Consider the following 22953-nt stretch of genomic DNA (forward strand, 5'->3'; position numbering starts at 1 on the left):
TTAACCTTGTTCTAGACCCTAAATTGGACAAGTCCCGCCAATTCCCCCAGCCTGTTCCAACCACTATCTCTGGCCCCTCCCTAGCCTTCCGCAACCTGCTTGCAGAATTCGATTTATACGATGTCTGGAGGACACAATTCCCCTCAGGTCGAGAATACACATTTCACTCCCTTGTCCATAACTCCTACTCCAGAATAGACCTGATTCTATGTGATAAATGGTCTCTCCAGAGAACTAATAACGTAGATATCTTACCAATCACATGGTCGGACCACGCCCCAGTTCTCTGGAAATGGAACCTTCAGGGCAACTACAACCCTCCCCGACAATGGCGCCTTTATCCCTACCTACTAAATAACCCTTTGTCTAAAAAAATAATCTCTGACTCTATTGACTCCTATTTAACCACTAATTCTCCCCAAGATACCTCTCCTATCAATCACTGGTGTGCTTTTAAAGCCGTCACCCGTGGAGCCGCCATTCAGGCCGGAGCCACTCTCAAAAAACAAGCCCTTCAAAAGCAGAAGACTCTGGAGGCTGACCTGTTAGACCTTGAGACTAAGAATAGGGCCCATCCCTCCAAAACACTTAAAACTGAGATCTCTAATGTCCGAGGACAACTACAAAAGCTACTCCTCGCACGCACCCAAGCGGCCTTGAATAGAATGCGCCACAAGTTTTACCTGCTAGGAAATAAAACTGGCAAAATGCTTGCGCGCAAACTCCGCGTTCAGCAAGCCAGAAATAGAATTAAATGTATTTATTCTCCCACCAAACAAAAGATCTTGAACCCAAAAGATATAACGAACCAATTTGCAAGCTATTACGCCAAATTATACAACTTAGCAACTGACCCGTCCACCCCACAACCCTCCCCTCCGTCTATCTCGTCCTTCCTAGATGACCTTTCCCTCCCTACTCTTACGCAGGACCAGCTCTCTTCTCTGAATGCCCCTTGGTCGGCGGATGAAATCTCTACAACTATTAGATCCACACCCAGGAATAAAGCCCCCGGCCCAGACGGCTTTGTCTCTGACTTCTATACTACTTTCCATGACGTCCTTTCTCCCCTCCTGACCTCGCTATACAATACATTCTCAGATCGAGGCTCCCTTCCCCCAGAACTCTTAGAAGCGCGTATTGTTACTATTCCTAAGCCCGGCAAAGACCCCGCCCACGTACACAACTACCGACCAATAGCGCTACTAAACTGCGACATCAAACTATACGCCAAAATGATTGCAACACGCATTAACAAATTCCTACCCTCACTGATACACCCGGATCAGACTGGCTTCGTCCCTGGGAGACAAGCGTCTGACAACACACGTCGGGTCTTCAACCTGATAGACTCCCTATCTGAAGACCAGGGCCTTCTCTTGCTTTCGTTAGACGCAGAGAAGGCTTTTGACAGATTAAACTGGACATACATGCGCCAAACCCTCCTTAGATTCGGATTTAGGGACCGTATTCTTTCCTCTATTTTAGCGTTATACAGCTTCCCCACGGCCCGGGTGTTCAATGGAGGCTTCCTATCCGACCCTTTCCCTATTACAAATGGCACCAGGCAAGGCTGTCCCCTATCCCCCCTGATCTTCGTCCTATCAATTGAACCCCTAGCAGCTAAAATAAGAGACAATCCCAACATTCCGGCGATTCAGTTCGGTTCATCCCTCCATAAACTGAGCCTCTTTGCAGACGATGTCCTCCTATTTATCTCCAACCCCACTACAACTCTTCCAGTCTTACACTCTGTCCTAGAAGCCTTCAGCCTCGCTTCTTACTATAAACTAAACACTACTAAAACGGACGCCCTCCCCTTCAATTTATCTCACTCCACCCCAGCACTCCAAACTACCTTTCCATATAACTGGCGAACTCATACAATTAAATACCTGGGTATCAACATCCCTATCTCCACTACAGACGCCTTCTCTGCCAACTTAACCCCCTTGATGAAGTCATTAGAAGCACTTACGAAAGCCTGGTCATCCTATGAGGTCTCTTGGCTGGGACGAATGGCGGCATTTAAAATGTCCCTACTCCCTAAACTAATGTATCTCTTCCGAACTATACCATACCCCTTCCCAAAGAAAGCCATCCAAACTTGTTCCTCTATCATGACTAAGTATATCTGGTCTGCAAAACCACCCTTAATGGCTCTTTCAAGAATGACCTTGCCAAGAGCGTTTGGGGGTCTTAATATACCTAATATTCTTCTATACCAAGAAGCCTCCCTCCTAGCCCCCATTAAATACTATTTCTCAACCCAATTGCACAGTGGTTGGATGGAGCTGGAGCAAATTCGATCAAACCCAATCCCCCTAGCTGACCTTTTCCGTATCCCAAAATCGCTCCGACCTACGCAACCGTCCCTCCTTCCCTCCACGCAAGCTGCTTTACAAACCTGGGACTCCCTATCGACCTCCCTAACATCGCCCATTTCCCATATTTCCCAGATATCCATCACCACATTAGCATCGATGATTCCACATCTCAACCTATCCAAATGGAGACGCGCAGGAGTATTATCCCTAGGAGACCTCCTCGATGGACTTTCTCTAAAATCTTTTTCTACTCTCCAGTCACATTACTCTCTTCCAGCTACAGAACTCTTCCACTATGTACAAGTAGCACACTGGTGGAAGACGATTCCTCCTACCTACGCAACGCTCCACACATCCTCACATACTCTCTTTTCTCGTCTCTCCTTACCAGATTCCAAAGGCGACATCACATACTGGTATAAACTTCGGATTACCCCTACCTCTCCTTCCAAGTCAAACGCCCAAAAGAAATGGGAACAGGACCTAGGAAAAACCCTATCTCCAAACGACTGGCGTCAAATCTTTTTAACCTCGCACTCCATGTCCCAGTGCCTAAACCACACTGAAATGCATATTAAACTAGTGAACAGACTATACCAAACCCCGGACCGAATACATAAATTCTGGCCCTCTCACAGTAATAAATGCTGGAGACTATGCGGCTCGGTAGGACATGTCTTCCACATATTCTGGTCGTGCCCAAAGATCACTAAATACTGGTTAGATGTATTTGAGCTAATAAACAAAGTTCTGTCCACCCACCTAGCTCCAGACCCAACTCTAGCATTATTACAAGTCGTCCCCGCTTCAATAACGCCACCTGCCAGATATGTCCTGGGCCACATCCTGATAGCCGCTCGAGCAAACCTAGCCCAAATGTGGAAACAATCCACTCCCCCTACCCTGCTAAGAGTTATACATAAGATAAACCACCATTTCCATATGGAGACAGATTCAGCTTCCTCCTCCCCCAACTTCTCTTCCCTCAAAACGCGCTGGCTCGCGTGGCAAACCTTTATTTCCTCGATTGAAGGGTCTCAATATCTTCATAAATCCACCTCACCCCCACTTAGCCCATTCGGGATCTAAAATACAACACCTATCATCACCCCCCCCATTACCTAGGCAGTTACACCTTCCCCTCCCTGTTAAGAGTCGACCCCTACTAGGTCTCCCCCCAATACCATCTTCTAAAGCGTACCTATAACTTCTGCTCAACAGGATTAGGCCACTACTACCTTACTGCAATGTATAGTTTTTCTATATGTCCCAACTTCTCTGTTCTCTGATGTATTATGTATACAAGGCTCCGATGTAACACTCTCCAATTCTAGTCTGGACCCCTATTCTCCCCCCCCCCTCCCTCTTTCTTCTACATCCCTACCATACCGACCCTTACACTGTGTTGATGTATCACCCCCCCTTTTTTCTTCGTTCTGTACCCCATAAAAATGTTTATCTTTTCAATAAAAACTATTGATTAAAAAAAAAATCCTATTTTCTTTAGCATCCATAAGGGATATTGGGGAGACTTAGTACGAAGGGGATGTCCCAAAAATTCCAGAACGGGCGGGAATGTGCGGAGACTTCTGCAGCACCGCATACCCAAACTGGGTATCCTCTTTGGCCAGGGTATCAAACTTGTAGAATTTTACAAAAGTGTTCTTCCCCAACCATGTAGCAGCTCGGCATAGTTGCAAGGCCGAGACTCCACGGGCAGCCGCCCAGGAACAGCCCACCGATCTTGTAGAGTGGGCCTTCAGAGACTTAGGAACAGGTAAGGCTGCCAACACATAGGCCTGTTGGATATTAAGTCTAAGCCAACGAGCAATGGACTGCTTTGAAGCAGGACAACCCTTTTTCTGCGCATCATAGAGCACGAACAAGGAATCCGTCTTTCTTATCCGAGACGTTCGCTTGACATAGATCTTCAAGGCTTGCACAGCATCCAATGCCTCCGGAGGGGGGCATAGAGGTGAGGAGCCAACATACCCAGTGAAAAATTGAAAGTGCACTGGCTCCTTTGGACCCCGTCTATACCCATCGTATTAAGGGGGTCATTCTGACCCGATCGCTCACTGCAGTTTATCGCAGCGATCGGGTCAGAACTGCGCATGCGCCGGCCCATGCCATCCGTCGTTGCCTAGCGATCGCCTCTGAGGCAGAGGCGGTCGCTGGGCGGTAGGGGGCTGGATGGCGGCGTTAAGCCGCCGTTTAGGGGGGCATAGTTAGGGCAATGCAGGCGTGGTCGGACCGTTGGGGGGGGCGGCCGCAGCGGCTGCGTGACGTCACACGCAGCCGCTGCGACCTGCGGCAGCGAAGAGGTTCTCCCGGCCAGCCGCAGGAGCTGCGCTGGCCGGAAGTAACTCCTGAGATGCAAAAGCTGCTTTTGCATTTCTGCGGGGCGGACTAGCCCTGTGCTGGGTGTCCCCCCGCATGTCTGAGTGCCTGATCGTTGCTGTGCTAAATTTAGCACAGCTACGATCATCTCTGATTGACCCCCTAAGTCTCCCCAGTATCCCTTATGGATGCTACAGAAACACTAAAATAGTACTAGAAAAGTGTTAGAATATCTTTTCTGTGTGGTGTTCGTAGTGTCAGAGTAGGAATGAATTACTGCTTGATCGGTATAGTTGAGAAGCATTACTTACCCTTATAAATTGAGGAACGTTGTTTGTCTCCATTATTCGTATAGGTCTCAACATGAGAAAGTATTGCATGAATTTTTAAAGTAAGGGATTTTATTGCCACCTGCTGGCTGTTACTATGACTGTCGTCTTTTTATGCTTTTCTGTCGTTAGTGTGATTTCACAGGGACTTAATATCTAATTTACAAAATTGCAATGCATATATGTAATGCAGATGTACGACGCCAAATATACACTGCTCAAAAAAATAAAGGGAACACTTAAACAACACAATGTAACCCCAAGTCAATCACACTTCTGTGAAATCAAACTGTCCACTTAGGAAGCAACACTGATTGACAATCAATTTCACATGCTGTTGTGCAAATGGAATAGACAACGGGTGGAAATTATAGGCAATTAGCAAGACACCCCCAATAAAGGAGTTGTTCTGCAGGTGGTGACCACAGACCACTTCTCAGCTCCTATGCTTTCTGGCTGAAGTTTTGGTGACTTTTGAAAGCTGGCGGTGCTTTCACTCTAGTGGTAGCATGAGACTGAGTCTACAACCCACACAAGTGGCTCAGGTAGTGCAGCTCATCCAGGATGGCACATCAATGTGAGCTGTGGCAAGAAGGTTTGCTGTGTCTGTCAGCGTAGTGTCCAGAGCATGGAGGCGCTACCAGGAGACAGGCCAGTACATCAGGAGACGTGGAGGAGGCCGTAGGAGGGCAACAACCCAGCAGCAGGACCGCCACCTCCGCCTTTGTACAAGGAGGAACAGGAGGAGCACTGCCAGAGCCCTGCAAAATGACCTCCAGCAAGCCACAAATGTGCATGTGTCTACTCAATCGATCAGAAACAGACTCCATGAGGGTGGTATGAGGGCCCGACGTCCACAGGTGGGGGTTGTGCTTACAGCCCAACATCGTGCAGCACGTTTAGCATTTGCCAGAGAACACCAAGATTGGCAAATTCGCCACTGGCGCCCTGTGCTCTTCACAGATGAAAGCAGGTTCTCACTGAGCACATGTGACAGAGTCTGGAGACGCCAAGGAGAACATTCTGCTGCCTGCAACATCCTCCAGCATGACAGGTTTGGCAGTGGGTCAGTAATGGTGTGGGGTGGCATTTATTTGTGGGGCCGCACAGCCCTCCATGTGCTCACCAGAGGTAGCCTGACTGCCATTAGGTACCGTGATGAGATCCTCAGACCCCTTGTGAGACCATATGCTGGTGCGGTTGGCCCTGGGTTCCTCCTAATGCAAGACAATGCTAGACCTCATGTGGCTGGAGTGTCAGCAGTTCCTGCAAGACGAAGGCATTGATGCTATGGACTGGCCCGCCCGTTCCCCAGACCTGAATCCAATTGAGCACATCTGGGACATCATGTCTCACTCCATCCACCAACGCCACGTTGCACCACAGGCTGTCCAGGAGTTGGCGGATGCTTTAGTCCAGGTCTGGGAGGAGATCCCTCAGGAGACCATCCGCCACCTCATCAGGAGCATGCCCAGGCATTGTAGGGAGGTCATACAGGCACGTGGCGGCCACACACACTACTGAGCCTCATTTTGACTTGTTTTAAGGACATTACATCAAAGTTGGATCAGCCTGTAGTGTGTTTTTTCACTTTAATTTTGAGTGTGACTCCAAATCCAGACCTCCATGGGTTAATAAATTTGATTTCCATTGATAATTTTTGTGTGATTTTGTTGTCAGCACATTCAACTATGTAAAGAACAACGTATTTAATAAGAATATTTTATTCATTCAGATCTAGGATGTGTTATTTTAGTGTTCCCTTTATTTTTGTGAGCAGTGTATATATATATATTTTGCTCTTGAGGGAAATATATGCAATGCTGTGTTCTTGTTAAACCTAAGAAGACTTGCACATGGGATTCTTCCATTGCATACATGTTATCAAAATACATTGGGCTTCAGTCATTCACTATTAAGTTGAAGCTATACATATAATAGGTCCGTTAACAACACTTTTTTTTTTTGTAATATGGTTGTATAATTGTTTTGTTGTTTATGTTGTAGATTTAATAACAAATCAGACTTTCAAAAACCATTCCCGTGAATGTATGTTTTTTTTTTTTTTTTGGGGGGGGGGGGGGGGGGTTCCTCTTGTTCTTCCTATTCATACTTGCTCCCTTTGGGTCCTCAGCTGGTACCTGGGTTTGGATAGGTGGAGTACAGATTGCTGTTTCATCATTTTATCCTAGGCATGCAGATATGAAATTAAAATATTCCTCTACTTTTTTGAAATGTTTGGCTCAACATTTCAGATTGAGGCGTAGGTATAATATATGCAGTCATTGAATTGTATCATGAATGGATTGTATATGGTTATGTGTTTTTGTTTTGTTTTTGCCAATAAGGCAACATCATTTATCCTATCCAATTACACAGAAGGAACATTCTGAATTTTTTGTTTGCTGCTTTTGTACAACTTTTATTTGTGAGAAAAACTTCTATCACCCTACAACAAGCAGCCTGGTTTCCTGGAGATTCAGTATTGGTTACATTCTTTTGCCACAGGAGAGTTTCAGCTCTCCACTCTTATCCCTCACTGTGCTTGTGCCGATGATTCTGATTTAATGGTGTGGTAGTCACAGCAGGTGGAAAATGTAAAATTCAGAATTCTCCACTAGTGAAGAATATTATTTATTTGCTGGGAGGTTCAGGGTATCCTCATCTCTCTTTGGACACAATTTTGCATACAAATCTTACTTTCTAAAAGTTTTATGTATAGATTTGTATGATGTCTTTTTCCCCCCCTGTGTTGCAGTCTAGAAGCAATGCTATTTCTCTTACGTCCTAGAGGATGCTGGGGTCCACATTAGTACCATGGGGTATAGACGGGTCCACCAAGAGCCATTGGCACTTTAAGAGTTTGAGTGTGTGGGTTGGCTCCAATCTCTGTCTCTCTTGCCATTCTTGGAGGGGGACTCTGTCTGCCATCCCGTGTGTGTGTGTGTGTGTGTGTGTGTGTGTGTGTGGTGCTTGGTGGTCTCCTTTAGGTATGTCCAGGGACACTGTCATGTGCTGCAGAGGATTTGTCCTCCCAGGATGATCCCATTCCATGTAATCAGGATAGCACTGGTTTAGCACAGATACCAGCAAGGGAGCCTGAGTGGTTTTCCTCTATCAAATCTTGGATTTCTCAAGTAATGAATCTGCAACCCAAGTATTACAGAACTCTTTGGCAGTATGGCCCGTCTCTGGTACCTCGGGACGCTTCGCTATATACCCCCACTAACGTGTGCTTGTGCATGTCACGCAGGATGACACGGATACCGATTCTGACACCCCAGACGGAGATGGGGATGTGTTGCGGGGGTCTGCATCTCTTGCAAAGGGGGTGCAATTGATGATAGATGCTATCAGGGATGTGTTACATATTAATGATACCACACCTGAGCAGGTTGAGGCTTTTTTTCACTGAAAATAAAAAAGCCTTGCTAACCTTCCCTACGTCAAAGAAATTGAATGCTTTATTTGAGAAAGCATGGGAAAACCCTGAGAAAAAATTCCAGATCCTTAAACGGGTACAGGTGGCGTTTACTTTCCCTGAGTAGGATAGGAAAAAATGGGAAAACCCGCCAATTGTTGACGCATCTGTGTCCAGACTCTCAAAGAAGGTGGTTTTACCTGTTCCAGGATCTACCGCCTTAAAGGAGCCGGCTGATCGAAAAATTGATAACACACTTAAATCAATGTACACTGCTTCAGGGGCCATATTACGTCCCACTATTGCTAGTGCATGGATTGCAAAGGCTATAGTAAAGTGGTCGGCTACCTTACTAGAGGATTTGGTTACGATGGATAAGGGTGATGTTGAATTATATTTACGCAACATTCACGATTCAGCAGGTTTTATGGTAGAATCCATGAAAGACCTGGGTTCCATGGCTGCTGGAATCTTTTCCATGTATGTTTCATCTCGTCTGGGACTGTGGCTGCGCCAGTGGTCAGCCGACGCGGAATCCAGAAAGAGTGTAGAGTCCCTACCCTATACAGGTCAGGCTCTCTTTGGGGAAGCTTTAGATGCGTAGATATCCACGGCTACAGCGGGTAAGTCTCTGTTTCTTCCCTCAGCTGCACCTGCTCCGAAGAAATCCTTCTCTTCTTCAGCAACACAGTCCTTTCGGCCTAACAAGCCTAGAAAGGCCAGACTGTCCAATACCTTCTTTAGGGGAGGTCGCGTTAAGTCCAAGAAACCTGCCGCTGCAGGTTCCCAGGAACAAAAGCCTGCTTCAGGTACGCCAAAGTCCTCCGCATGACGGTGGACCGCGCAGCCTGGAGGTGGGGTCAGTGGGAGCGAGACTCAGACAATTCAGTCACATCTGGGTATCGTCCGGCCTGGATCCTGGGTGATAGATATTGTATCCCAGGGATACAGGCTGGAATTTCAAAGTCTCCCTCCTCATCGTTTTTATAAATCAGGCTTACCGGCTCTGCTGGCAGACAGCACTGTCCTACAAGAAGCTGTCCAAAAGTTGGTGGAGGCACAGGTCATTGTGCGAGTTCCTCCTCATTCGCAAACCACAGGTTACTATTCGAAGCTTTTCGTGGTACCGAAACCGGATGGTTCGGTCAGGCCCTTTCTGAACCTAAAATCACTGAACCCCTTTCTAAAGGAGTTCAAGTTCAAAATGGAGTCTCTCAGGGCGGTGATATCAGGTCTGGAAGAAGGGGAATTCTTGGTATCCCTGGATATCAAGGATGCCTACCTACACATTCCGATCTGGCTGCCGCATCAGGCTCATCTCCGTTTCGCATTACTGGACTGTCATTTCCAGTTCCAGGCCCTGCCATTCGGCCTCTCCACAGCACCAAGGGTGTTTACCAAGGTGATGACAGAGATGATGGTTCTCCTCCGCAAACAAGGGGTGAACATCATTCCATATCTGGACGATCTGCTGATAAAGGCATTGTCCAAGGAGAAGCTGCTGCAGTCCATTGTTCTCACAACCCGCCTCCTCAAGATCTACGGTTGGATTCTTAACCTTCCAAAGTTACATTTGGAACCAACCCAGAGGTTGTCCTTTCTGGGAATGATCCTAGACACAGAAGTGCAGAGGGTGTTTCTTCTGCATGAGAAGGCTTTGGTGATACAAACAATGGTCCGGGATGTCCTGAAGCCAGCCCGGGTGTCTGTTCATCAGTGCATTCGCCTGTTGGGAAAGATGGTGGCTTCTTATGAGGCTCTCCAGTACGGGAGGTTCCACGCTTGGGCCTTCCAACTGGATCTCCTGGACAAGTGGTCAGGATCTCATCTCCACATGCATCAGAGAATATGTCTGTCGCCGAAGGCCAGGATTTCACTCCTCTGGTGGCTACAATTACATCACCTTCTGGAGGGCTGCAGGTTTGGGATTCAGGAATGGGTCCTTCTAACCACGGATGCGAGCCTTCGGGGCTGGGGAGCAGTCACTCAAGGAGTTACTTTCCAAGGAAGGTGGTCAAGTCTGGAAGCCGGCCTGCCCATCAACATCCTGGAACTAAGAGCCATCTACAACGGTCTTCTTCAGGCGGCCCATCTTCTAAGAAATTGGGCCATTCAATTGCAGTCGGACAATGTAACGACAGTAGCCTACATAAACCGACAAGGCGGAACGAAGAGCAGAGCTGCAATGTCAGAGGTGACAAGAATCATCCTCTGGGCAGAAAGATGCGCGTTGGCGCTCTCAGCAATCTTCATTCCGGGAGTTCACAACTGGGAAGCAGACTTCCTCAGCAGACACGATCTCCATCCAGGGGAGTGGGGTCTCCATCCGGAGGTGTTCAGTGAAATAACAGACCTTTGGGGGTTACCTCAAATTGGACGATTGCCTCTCGTATCAACAAAAAGCTTCAACGCTATTGTTCCAGGTTGAGGGACCCACAAGCAGTGGCAGTGGACGCCCTGGTGTCTCCGTGGGTGTTCCAGTCGGTTTACGTGTTTCCACCACTTCCACTCATTCCAAGAGTTCTAAAACTCGTAAGGAGAACAAGAGTTCAAGCGATCCTCATTGCTCCAGACTGGCCAAGGCGGGCTTGGTACACGGACCTTCTGAATCTCTTGGAGGAAGAGCCGAGGCCTCTTCCTCTTTGGGAGGACCTGCTGCAGCGGGGGACGTTCGCCTATCGAGACTTACCGCGGTTACGTTTGACGGCATGGAAGTTAAGCGCCTGCTACTTGCTCGGAAGAGCATTCCGAAGAAGGTCATTCCTACTCTGATACAGGTTAGGAAAGGGGTAACGTCTAAACATTACCATTGTATTTGGAAGAAATATGTCTCTTGGTGTGAATCCAAGAAGTTTCCTACGGTGGAGTTTCAACTCTGACGTTTTCTCCTCTTCCTGCAAGCAGGTGTGGATATGGGCCTGAGGTTGGGATCTGTGATGGTCCAGATTTCGGCCTTATCCATTTTCTTCCAGAAACAATTGGCTGCCCTCCCTGAGGTTCAGACTTTTTTGAAGGGAGTTCTGCACATCCAACCTCCCTTTGTACCGCCTACTGCGCCTTGGGACCTTAACGTGGTGTTGCAGTTCCTGCAATCGGATTGGTAGGAGCCTCTACAGGAGGTTGAGGTCAAATTTCTTGCATGGAAGGCTGTCACGTTGTTGGCCTTAGCTTCGGCTAGGCGTGTGTCCGAATTGGGGGCTTTATCCTGTAAAAGCCCTTATTTGATCTTCCACGAAGATAGAGCTGAGCTCCGGACACGTCAGCAGTTTCTTCCGAAGGTTGTGTCGGCATTTCATATCAACCAACCTAGTGTGGTGACAGTGGCTACTGACTCCTCAATTACATCAAAGTCCTTGGATGTTGTGAGGGCTCTGAAGATATATGTGAAGAGAACTTCTCGTCATAGAAAGTCGGACTCTATGTTTGTCCAATATGATCCCAAGAAAATTGGGTGTCCTGCTTCTAAGCAGATGATCTCTCGCTGGATTAGGTTCACTATCCAGCATGCTTACTCTATGGCAGGATTGCCATGTCCAAAATCTGTTAAGGCCCACTCTACTCGTAAGGTGGGGTCTTCCTGGGCGGCTGCCCGGGGTGTCTCGGCATTGCAACTTTGCCGAGCTGCAACTTGGTCTGGGTCGAAGACGTTTGCAAAGTTTTACAAGTTCGATACTTTTGCCGCTGATGATCTGAAGTTCAGTCAATCAGTTCTGCAGGAGCTTTCACACTCTCCCTCCCGTTCTGGGAGCTTTGGTACATCCCCATGGTACTAATGTGGACCCCAGCATCCTCTAGGACGTAAGAGAAAATAGGATTTTGGTTACCTACCAGTAAATCCTTTTTTCGTAGTCCGTAGAGGATGCTGGGCGCCTGCCCAGCACTTCGTTTTCCTGCAATCATTATCTGGTTCAGTACTGCTTTGTTTAGTTATGTACTGCATTGTTTCTTGGTAAGTAATGTTTCAGCAGTTGCTGAGAGTTTCAAGCAAGTTAGCTTGATGTGCCTTGTATGTGTGAGCTAGTATGAATCTCTCCACTATCTGTGTTAAATCCTTCTCTCAAAGATGTCCGTCTTCTCGGGCACAGTTTCTAGACTGAGTCTGGTAGGAGGGGCATAGAGGGAGGAGCCAGCCCACACTGTTAAACTCTTAACTTGCCAATGGTTCCTGGTGGACCTGTCTATACCCTATGGTACTAATGTGGACCCCAGCATCCTCTACGGACTACGAGAAAAGGATTTACCGGTAGGTAACCAAAATCCTATTATTATTTTTTTAAACTAATTTATCATCTCGCTAGTCTGAGCTATGCACGTTTTATTAAATGGAGTTTTATAAGACTGTCCCTTTTAGAAAGTTGCACACAGTCATTTCACATAAGTAACCATTTTCTGTGCTGTTTATCACATTCAGTTGTGTACGCAGGGAGTACCTAGCCCAAGTCCCCCTGCATCTCCCCCTCCAGTCAATTTTTTTCCTTTTATTTAAAGAGGGAGACAGCTTCATCACAACACAACCCACAACCGTTGAGCTGCTGCTACAGTAATCTCTGATTAGTAGAGCTTTCTGCATACAGAATGCCCAGGGCACAGCTCCCTCCGTCCGCACAGTGCTGCAATCCCCGTGTATATGTATATAATGTTTATTTGTTATGTATTTACTGTATTTCTGCTCCGGGGTACACGAGGCTCCACAAGGATTAACATTGGGGTGTAGAGTAGGATCTTGATCCTAGGCACCAGCAGGCTCAAAGCTTTGACTGTTCCCAAGATGCACAGCGCCGCCTCCTCTATAACCCCGCCTCCGTGCAAAGGAGCTCAGTTTGTAAGTTGGTGCCATGCAGTATGCAGGCAATTAACAGGGGGCTGCCTTTGCAGCCTATTTTCTAAGCTTAAATTGAAGAAAGAAGAAATACATAAAGCAGCAGCCCTTGAAGTCTTCAAAGGATGTCATAAGACATACTCTGCTGCTGCTCCATCACTCACCCGGCGGCGCTGTATACTCCTGCACCCTGGTTGCCAGGTAACTACAGCGGAGGCTCCGGTGTCTTTCCTTGTCAGTCACACACCCGCCGCTGCCCTCCAGGATCGCGTGGCCGCAGGTACAGAGGAGGTAAGGGGTCACTTTTGCCCGCTCTTAACCGCGATCTGGCACGGCCGTGGGAGGTGGGCTGCGCGCGCGCTGGCGTGGATACTATTATTGGGCAGCCGCTCCACTAGCCACCAGGGATACATGGCACAGGTGGTGTTTTTTGCTCTCATAAAAACCCATTTTTCAATAGCCCGCAGCGCCCGGTGGGGAAGCCAGCAGGGGGATAAGGCCTAACCTGTAGCCCCTCCCCCAGCCCCAGAGTGCCATTTCAGTGAATGTTCCCGCCCTGGAGCGTATCTCTCCCTCACTCTCGGTCAGCGCCTTCATAACGGAGCTGAGCTGTTCCTGGGACTGCTGGGGCAAAACCTCCTCTGTAAAACAGAGTAATCGCCAGCGCCGTGCATTTTACAGGACACTTAAGTATTCTACCTGTCACTGGGACAGTGTTGGTTAAGAAAGAGTGCATACATTCAGGGTTGTGTGGTACAAACACCCTGTGATATACATCCAGTATCTACTGTGCTTTGTTATATCTATTGTTAACATATGTAGCTATACTGAGTATTTCTTTGTATTGCTAGTCCAGTGCAGTTTTGTGGGGCATCATTTCTGCATGGTACACTTGTGACTATATATATATATATATATATGTGTGTGTGTATGTAGCTGCTGCGTGTCTGCCATATCTGGTATTTCACTCAGTGTGCTACTGCTATATTCCATAACCTGAGAAGCTAAGTGTATCAGGTTTTATACATAATATAGGTTTTTCACAAGATATACTTGCCATGTATTTTTCCTTGTGATTTATAGTCACCATATATCTCTTGGATTCCCGGTTGGTGCTGACACAGTCACACTTCACTGGGAGTTCTTGCTAGGTATATCGCTGCTAAGAATTGTACCAGGTTGCCCAGTATTGTGCTTCTTGTTATGTCAGCTACACGAGGCAACGGAGCTGGGGCTTCTCCCACATTACGTGGTGGTGATGCCACAGACATTTTAGAGGAAAATTTGGCAGCAGAGAGCTCAGGTTCAGGGGGTTCCTTACCCCCCAGTGGGTCCGTAGCACCGGGGGCAACAAATGACCCACCTTGGGCTACCTTTTCCACGCTGTTAAACACGCTTGTAACTAAATTGGCGCCCCCTGTGGGACCACCTGTGCCAATGCAACAGTTTATGGTCCCGGCAATTAATCTGCCATGGGCAGACCAAATCTCCACTCAGTTACAGCAATTGAACCGGTCACTGACTAAATCTAAATGTCACTCTCGCCCGCCTAAGACTAAGACGTCTTCTAAACGGGCCATTACCTCCTCACAATCCACTGCTATCCCGGACACGTCCTTTGAGGAGGATGGTGCATATACTGATCCCACAGACACTGACTCAGATGCGTCTGATGGTGAAGGGAAGTCAGTGGTGGATGTCCCTGATCTGATTGAGGCTGTAAGGCTCATTCTTCAGGTCTCTGATGAACCTGAGCCTGAGGCTGTCTATAAAAAGCCGGACAGATTTAAACGTAAGAAGGTGGTTAAACAAGTTTTACCTCATTCTCAACACCTGGCTGACATAAGTCAGGAGTCCTGGGAAAATCCAGGGATGAAATTCACACTTAATAAGAGACTGTTGGCTCGCTATCCTTTCTCCGCGGAGCTATGTAAAAATTGGGAAACTCCTCCGCCAGTAGATTCTCATGTGGCACGCATAGTAGTCTCCTCTGCTCTGCCAGTAACTACCGTCACCTCTCTGAAGGAACCAACGGATAGATGTGTGGAGGGTTGTTTGAAAGCAATTTACTCCCTAACGGGGTGGTGCATAGGCCAGCCATTGCAGCGGCTTGGGCTGCTGAAGCTGTTGAGGCGTGGGCTCAGGAGCTAGAGGCGGAGTTACCTTCTAATGCATCTGAGCATGCTCGACAATGTCTCTTGTATATTACCACGGCTTCTCTGTACCTTAAGTTGGCGGCCTCTGATGCCGGGGTGCTGGTGGCCAAGGCTGCTACTACGTCCGTCTTGGCCAGATGTATCCTTTGGTTGAGATCCTGGTCGGTGGATATGGATTCAGAGAAAACCCTGGACGTGCTTCCTTTCAAGGGAGACATTATTTTTGGAGAAGACCTCAATAAGATTGTGGCAGACCTGGCTACTGCTAAAACAGCTTGCCGACCTAGTACGGCTCCTTCTGCACAGAAGGCTAAAAGTACTTTCCCTCTGCCCTTTCGTCCTCCAGGTAAAGCAAAAGGTCAGGCCTACCCAAAGCAAGCTTGTGCTTCCAGACCTACGAAGCCCAGACCAAAGCGAGCCTGGGCTGCCCGTCAGCCTGCTTCCAAAACTGACAAGCATGACGGGGCGGGCCTCCCTCTGGGGGATCCCAGGGTGGGGGCCGACTTCTAGGTTTTGCCCAGGAATGGTTGAAGACCACTTCAGATACCTGGGTAAGGGAAGTCGTCACTCGAGGTTACGCCGTATCCTTCAAGAATCGTCCCCCTCATCGATTTTGCCTGACAGATGTTCCTCTGGACCCGACAAAGGCAAACACTCTGCATTCAGTGGTACATTCCCTCCTGTCCACAGGAGTGGTCGTACAGGTGCCTCTGGCACAGAGAGGCAAGGGGTACTATTCACCGCTGTTACTTGTCCCGAAACCGAACGGGTCCTCACGGCCCATTCTCAATCTGAAGTCCTTGAACAAGTATGTGCGGGTCTCCAAGTTCTGTAAGGAAACTCTGCGCTCTATTGTTCTGGCCTTGGAGCCTGGGGACTATATGGTCTCCCTGGACATACAGGATGCCTACCTGCATATTTCTATTGCAGTGTCTCATCAGCAGTACCTCAGGTTTGCAGTGGGCAATCTTCATTACCAATTTCAGGCGTTACACTTTGGTTTGACAACGGCTCCCCGAGTTTTCATCAAAGTAATGGCGGTCATGACGGCTACACTCCGCTGCTCAAGGGATCGGGATCCTACCATACTTGGACGATTTATTGATCCTGGCAAATTCTCCTGCATCATCTCGATCTGACGGTCCAGTGCATGAAAGCCCATGGGTGGCTGATCAACTGAAGAAATCCTCCCTGGTTCCTGCTCGGAGCCTGATTCACCTGGGAGCGTTATTGGACACTCACAACCAACGATTGTTCTTGTCTCAGGAGAAAGTCCTGAAGCTTCAGGACCGGATTCGATGCTTCCTATCTCGTCCGCAAGTGTCGATACATTCGGCAATGCAAGAGGTAGGTCTCATGGTGTTGGCTTTTGACATGGTGGAGTATACTCCATTCCATTCTTGCCCTCTGCAGAAGTTGATTCTGACCAAGTGGGATGGCCTGCCTCACCGGATCAGATCTCACATGATCTCCTTGTCTCCGGAGGTCCGCCTGTCTCTGAGCTGGTGGCTCCAGGACCAACGTTTGAGCAGGGGCCGTCCCTTCTGGATATCCAACTGGGTCCTGCTGATGACAGATGCCAGTCTGAGAGGTTGGGGCGCGGTGTTGGAACAACACTCTCCTGGGTCGGTGGACCAAGGAGGAGTCTCTACTCCCGATAAATATTCTGGAACTGCGGGCAGTGTTCAATGCGTTGACAATGGCCCAGCATCTGATACAGAACAGACCTGTTCAAGTGCAGTCGGACAACGCCACCACAGTGGCGTACATCAATTATCAAGGTGGCACTCGAAGCCGCATGGCAACGAGGGAAGTATCTCAGACTCTTCAATGGACAGAACGCCATCTGCTGGCCATATCCGCAGTGTTCATTCCGGGGGTCCTAAACTGGGAAGCGGACTTTCTCAGTCGTCAGGACGTACATGCCGGAGAATGGAGCCTCCATCCAGAGGTGTTTCAACTTCTCATGGACAAGTGAGGTCTTCCAGATGTGGATCTGATGGCGTCACGATATAATCACAAGGTTCCGGTCTTCAAAGCAAGGACAAGGGATCCTCAAGCAGCGTTCGTGGATGTTCTGTCAATCCCATGGAACTTTTGGCTGCCGTATGTGTTCCCCCTGGTGTCACTCCTGCCCAGGGTAATACGGAAGTTCAAACAAGAAGGAGGAAACCTACTTCTGATCGCTCCAGCGTGGCCCAGTCAGCACTAGTTCTCCGATCTACAGGGCCTCTCGCTAGATCGTCCCCTTCTGCTTCCACAATGACCAGACCTCCTCGTTCAGGGCCCTTGTGTTTACCAGGACTTGGCCTGTCTGGCTTTGACGGCATGGCTCTTGAAGCTTCCGTCCTGAGGGCCAAGGGTTTTTCTGAGGCGGTTGTTCAAACTATGTTGAAGGCCCGTAAGCCGTCTTCTGCTCGGATTTATCATAGGGTCTGGAATGCTTACTTTACTTTGTGTGCGTCTCACAATCATGATGTTTTCAAGTTTAGCACGGCCAAACTGTTGGCCTTCCTGCAACAGGGCCTGGACTTAGGCCTTCGTCTGGCCTCCCTCAAGGTTCATATTTCTGCCTTGTCGGTTTGGTTTCAGAGAAAGATTGCTACCCTGCCTGATGTTCATACATTCACTCAGGGCGTGTTGCGGATTCAGCCTCCTTATGTGCCACCTGTTGCCCCTTGGGATCTGTCGGTGGTTTTGGAGACCTTGCAAGAGTCTCCGTTTGAACCTGTTGCCTCTGCTGACCTTAAGTGGCTTTCACTTAAGGTGCTATTTTTGCTGGCTATTGCTTCATCTAGAAGGGTCTTGGACTTGGGAGCCTTTTCCTGTAAGTCTCCCCATTTGATCTTTCACCGTTACCGGGCGGTTCTTAGAACGCGGCCGGGTTATTTACCCAAGGTGTTGTCTTCCTTACACCTTAACCAGGAGATTGTGGTTCCGGCCTTTACTTCTCCTGAGTTGTCTACCAAACAGCGGTCTTTGGATGTAGTACGGGCTCTCCGTATCTATGTGAAGAGAACATCCTCCGTTAGGAAATCCGATTCTCTTTTCGTGTTTGGTTTTCACAAACGTGGCTGGCCTGCTTCCAAGCAGATACTGGCCAGATGGATTAGAATGGTGATTGCACATGCTTATGTACAGGCTGGTCGTCCGGTTCCTTCTACCATCAAAGCCCATTCTACTCAGTTGGTTGGACCTTCTTGGGCGGCCCACCGTTTTGCGACCCTTGAACAATTGTGCAAGGCGGCTACATGGTCCTCAGGGAACACGTTTATTAGGTTCTATGCCTTCAATACTTCCGCCTCCCAGGATGCTTCCTTTGGACGCCGGGTTCTTGTGCCCGCTACGGTGCGTCCCCTCCCATAAGGAACTGCTTTAGGACATCCCCGATGTTAATCCTTGTGCAGCCCAGTGTACCCCGCAGCAGAAAACGAGATTTTTGGTAAGAACTTACCGTTGTTAAATCTCTTTCTGCGAGGTACACTGGCTTCACAAGGCGCCCATCCTGACGCACTTAGCTTCTTTGGGTTGGTGTGGCATAGCCGCTGACACCCTCTCCTGTCGTGAGTGTGTGGTGTGCTTAGCTACGAGCGATTGTCATCTCTAGTACCTGCTACTGCATTGGGCTGGTTAACGAAACTGAGCTCCTGTGCACGGAGGCGGGGTTATAGAGCAGGCGGCGCAGTGCATCTTGGGAACAGTCAAATCTTTCAGCCTGTTGGTGCCTCGGATCAAGATCCTACTCCACACCCCGATGTTAATCCTTGTGGAGCCCAGTTTACCTCGCAGAAAGATTTAACAACGGTAAGTTCTTACCATAAATCTCGTATGTGTGAAAATCCAGTGTTTGCCCCTCACAATACATACTATGATTAATTTTATTAAAGCTACAAAATAGTCATACAGTCTTTTGTCCATTTAACAAATCATTTTATCACAACTATATTACAATATCAGTAAAAGAAAAAGGAGTTGTAAACACATGGAGGGAAAATGTCACTATATAGGCTAGTACCAATCCTCTTCAGGTTACTTCACTTTTTTTTTTCTCTATGCTTATTACCTGCAGATTTTACAATTTCAACGAGAAGAAGCGTTTGGTGAACAGTCCGTATGTTGACAACTCCCACAAGTGGGCAGGTGGTGGATTCCTATCCACTGTTAATGACCTTCTAACATTTGGAAATATCCTGCTGTACAGTTACCAGGCACAGGGAACAGCCACAATTTTACCAGGATACCTTAAACCAGATACTATTTCCATGATCTGGAGACCAGTTCCCAATACTGAAATGAGTTGGGACAAAGATGGAAAATATGCTATGGGTTGGGGAACTGTGGAAAGAAAGCAGGTTTGTGGTCTGTGTAGGCACCAGAAACATTATATATCGCACACAGGAGGGGCAATCGGAGGAAGCAGTGTTTTACTAATCCTACCTGAGGAAGACTGTATTCCTTTGCCAGACAGCCAAACCACTCCACCAAAGGGTGTGGTGGTAAGCATAATAACCAATATGCAGAGTACAGGGCTCAACAGCACAGCCCTAAAAATTGCACTGGAATTTGAACAAGCCAAGATGGCCACACAGTCATGTACTATGCAGTTGTAAAAAGAAAAAATGGCATCTGTAATCAACAGTCATGTGATTAAAATCATATTTTTAATTGTGATTATAAGCGTAATTTTGTAACTATGCATGGACTAAGAAAATGTATTTTGAAATAAAGGATCATTTCTCATGCTTTTGTTTTTTTATTTATTTATTTGATATTAAATTGAGAAACCAGCTAAATGAATTGGTTGATGTGCATTAAGTCAAATCTACGGTAACTTTTACAATGAAATTCTGTGCCTTTAAAAAAAATAAAAAATAAGTTCTCAGGTTTAGGATCAGGTGAAATAACAATTATAGACTTATTTTTTTAGCTGTCAATTACACTGAGTTTGGAGGATTTTTTAATCATTGCTAATTAGAAATGTTTAAACCATAGTGAAATTGAGTCCTTTATATCAAAGGGAAAAGTTCTCCGTTAAATTCTACTGAAAAGCATTTGCAGACAAAATACACATGTAAATGCGAACCATACATTAGATTTTAGCTCTGCACTCCCCTCTTCTCAGAACAGGCAACATTTTTGGGTTAACCTTGCATTTAGTGAGAACTCGCCCCATTACAGCTCCCCTGACGGGAGGCAGTCAATTTACTGCCTGTCAGGATACAGACGCCAGCTGAAATACAGGCAGTCGGAGTCCCGACCGCCAGCTGGTTACCCCTCTTGGGTGGTGGTCCACACCACCACCCGGAAAGGAATAGAACAGTCACCGCCGTGCCCGAAGCGTGGCGAGCGGACACGCTGTGCTCGCCGCTGGAATCCTGGCTGTCGGGCTTCCGGCATCTGTTTCGTGACCGCCGGGATCTCGTATTGATCCTCTTCTGACCCCAATGACAAATCTATGAAAAGGAATAGCACATAACTGATCTAAAGTTTGCCAAATGAGCAACCTCCACTCCATGCTTCTTTATTTCAATAAAAAATAGTTATAAACCTCATCCTACAAATGCTATTTACAGTAAGGGGGAGAGTTACTAAACGTCAGTTAGCAAACTGCCACATAGTGTGTGTGCAATTTTTAGATGTCCACTGCATGGTAAAACAACTTGGTTTTATCCCTTACACACAGAAAATATTGGCCAAATGCTGACTGGCACTGGACCCCTCCTAGGTGAGTAGATGTCAAAATGATTGCAACCTGTACTATCCCTATAAGTGCAAGGCTTCATTGACAGCACATGACGCGTTGCGGTCAGCATACAGAATGCCGGCAGGGGGCAAGCGTAACAAAGCCCCTTGCAGGCTCTCTGGCTCGCCACAGGTTCTATTCCCACTCTGTGGGTGTTGTGGATACCCAGAAGTGGGAATAGCTTGTTAGCCGGTATTCCAGCTGTCGGCATTGTCAGTGGTGGGGATTCCAGCATCGGTAAACTGACCACCGGGATCCCCACTGCCGACAATGTAACCGCATGATGACTGCTATTGCAGGCTGGTGCTTGTGGAACTACAAGTGCCAGCATGCTCATTACATATGCACACTTGTAGTGCCAAATTATTGTACACTATAATGTCCCCTATCTTCAAATAAATTTGTCCCCATGTTTAATACTTTGGCTAAAATGAAAATTCTTGATTTGATTTGATGATTATCTGGACATGTTTTACTTCATTTAGGGAATGGAAAACAAACCCTACAGAGTGAGCAGACCGCTCCCCAAAAGCACATGGTACATAATGACCGTTTCAGAAATAGTCTTTCAGTACTAACGCAATCTGATAATCCAATATCAGGCAGACCAAGCAATATGGGGCATTTGTCTGTTATGGAGGAAATAAGTACATTGCGGAGTCACACATGTGCATATGCACTTACATCCATGAGCATGCTGGTGAATGTAATTCTAACTGTTACTCCTGATACCCATAGATTAGTGCTAATCAGCATTGGGCTGGTACTCTCTAGGAACAGTGGCCCAATCATTTTTCAGGGGGATCCGGTCTGAAGGTCGACCACTATAGGTCGACATGGATGGAAGGTCGACAGGGTTTCTAGGTCGACAGGTCTAAAGGTCGACATGAGTTTTTCACATTTTTTTTCTTTTTTTGAATTTTTTCATAGTTAACGATCCACGTGGACTACGATTGGAACGGTACTCTGTGCCAAGCGAAGCGGTAGCGGAGCGAAGGCACCATGCCTGAAGCATGGCGAGCGAACGCGGTGCACTAATTGGGGTTCCCGATCACTCTACGAAGAAAACGACGCCTAAAAAAATATTAAACCTCATGTCGACCTTTAGACCTGTCGACCTAGTGACTGTCGACCTAAACATTGTCGACCTAGATACTGTCGATTTGATGAACCACACCCTTTTCAGGACCTGTCCAGAAGACTAAAAAAAAAACCCATTCAATACTTGTCTGGGTGTCTGTATATTAAACTTAATACATAATTATTTCATTGAGCAATATTACAGACTTAAATGGTTAAAAACTTAATCTGAAGTGACATGGAAATTTAAGCCTGTATATTCTAATCATGCAATAAAGTCAAACAGTGGGAAAATGTTTCAACATATCAAGTGATCCGCACTGGATTAGTGTTAAGGCTATACTTGCTGAGCAGGTAGTTTTGCCTGTGGGATTTTAAATGGAAACCTATTAAATAAAAAAATTGCTTTTGGAATAAGGTATATCGCAGCTAATTGACTTGCCTCACAATGAGTTGTGTTATTGTTAAAATGTGGAGCAATGGTTTTTTTGTTGTTTTTTTTAAGTCAAATGTGATTACAATGTTTGTGCCATAGTTGAAACTGTATACAATTGTGTATAAAGCCAAATGTTTGGTCATGAACACAACTCATGTTTTTTAGCAAATTCATCAAGTCCAAAACAAAAAACACATCACCTGAGCATTTACTCTAGTCATGTATGTGCCATTTCTCTGGCTGGGTCCACAGGTTATCCACAGGATAACATTGGGATATGCCGGAGCGACAGCGGAAATGGC

The 22953-nt window shown here is 47.2% G+C and overlaps 1 protein-coding gene across 2 annotated transcripts in view; it reads left to right on the top strand.

The window, feature by feature from the left end:
• LACTB (lactamase beta) overlaps positions 1-20134 on the top strand; it is a 142801-nt gene extending 122667 nt beyond the window's left edge. For both annotated transcript variants that reach the window (XM_063926526.1, XM_063926525.1), the window contains exon 6: positions 19462-20134. In XM_063926526.1, coding sequence (XP_063782596.1) covers positions 19462-20002 — 541 coding nt within the window. In that variant the 3' untranslated portion in view covers positions 20003-20134. The remainder of the gene's footprint in view (positions 1-19461) is intronic.
• The last annotated feature ends 2819 nt before the right edge of the window (positions 20135-22953 follow it).

Source organism: Pseudophryne corroboree, chromosome 6, assembly GCF_028390025.1.
Source record: "Pseudophryne corroboree isolate aPseCor3 chromosome 6, aPseCor3.hap2, whole genome shotgun sequence".
NCBI classification, from domain to species: domain Eukaryota; kingdom Metazoa; phylum Chordata; class Amphibia; order Anura; family Myobatrachidae; genus Pseudophryne; species Pseudophryne corroboree.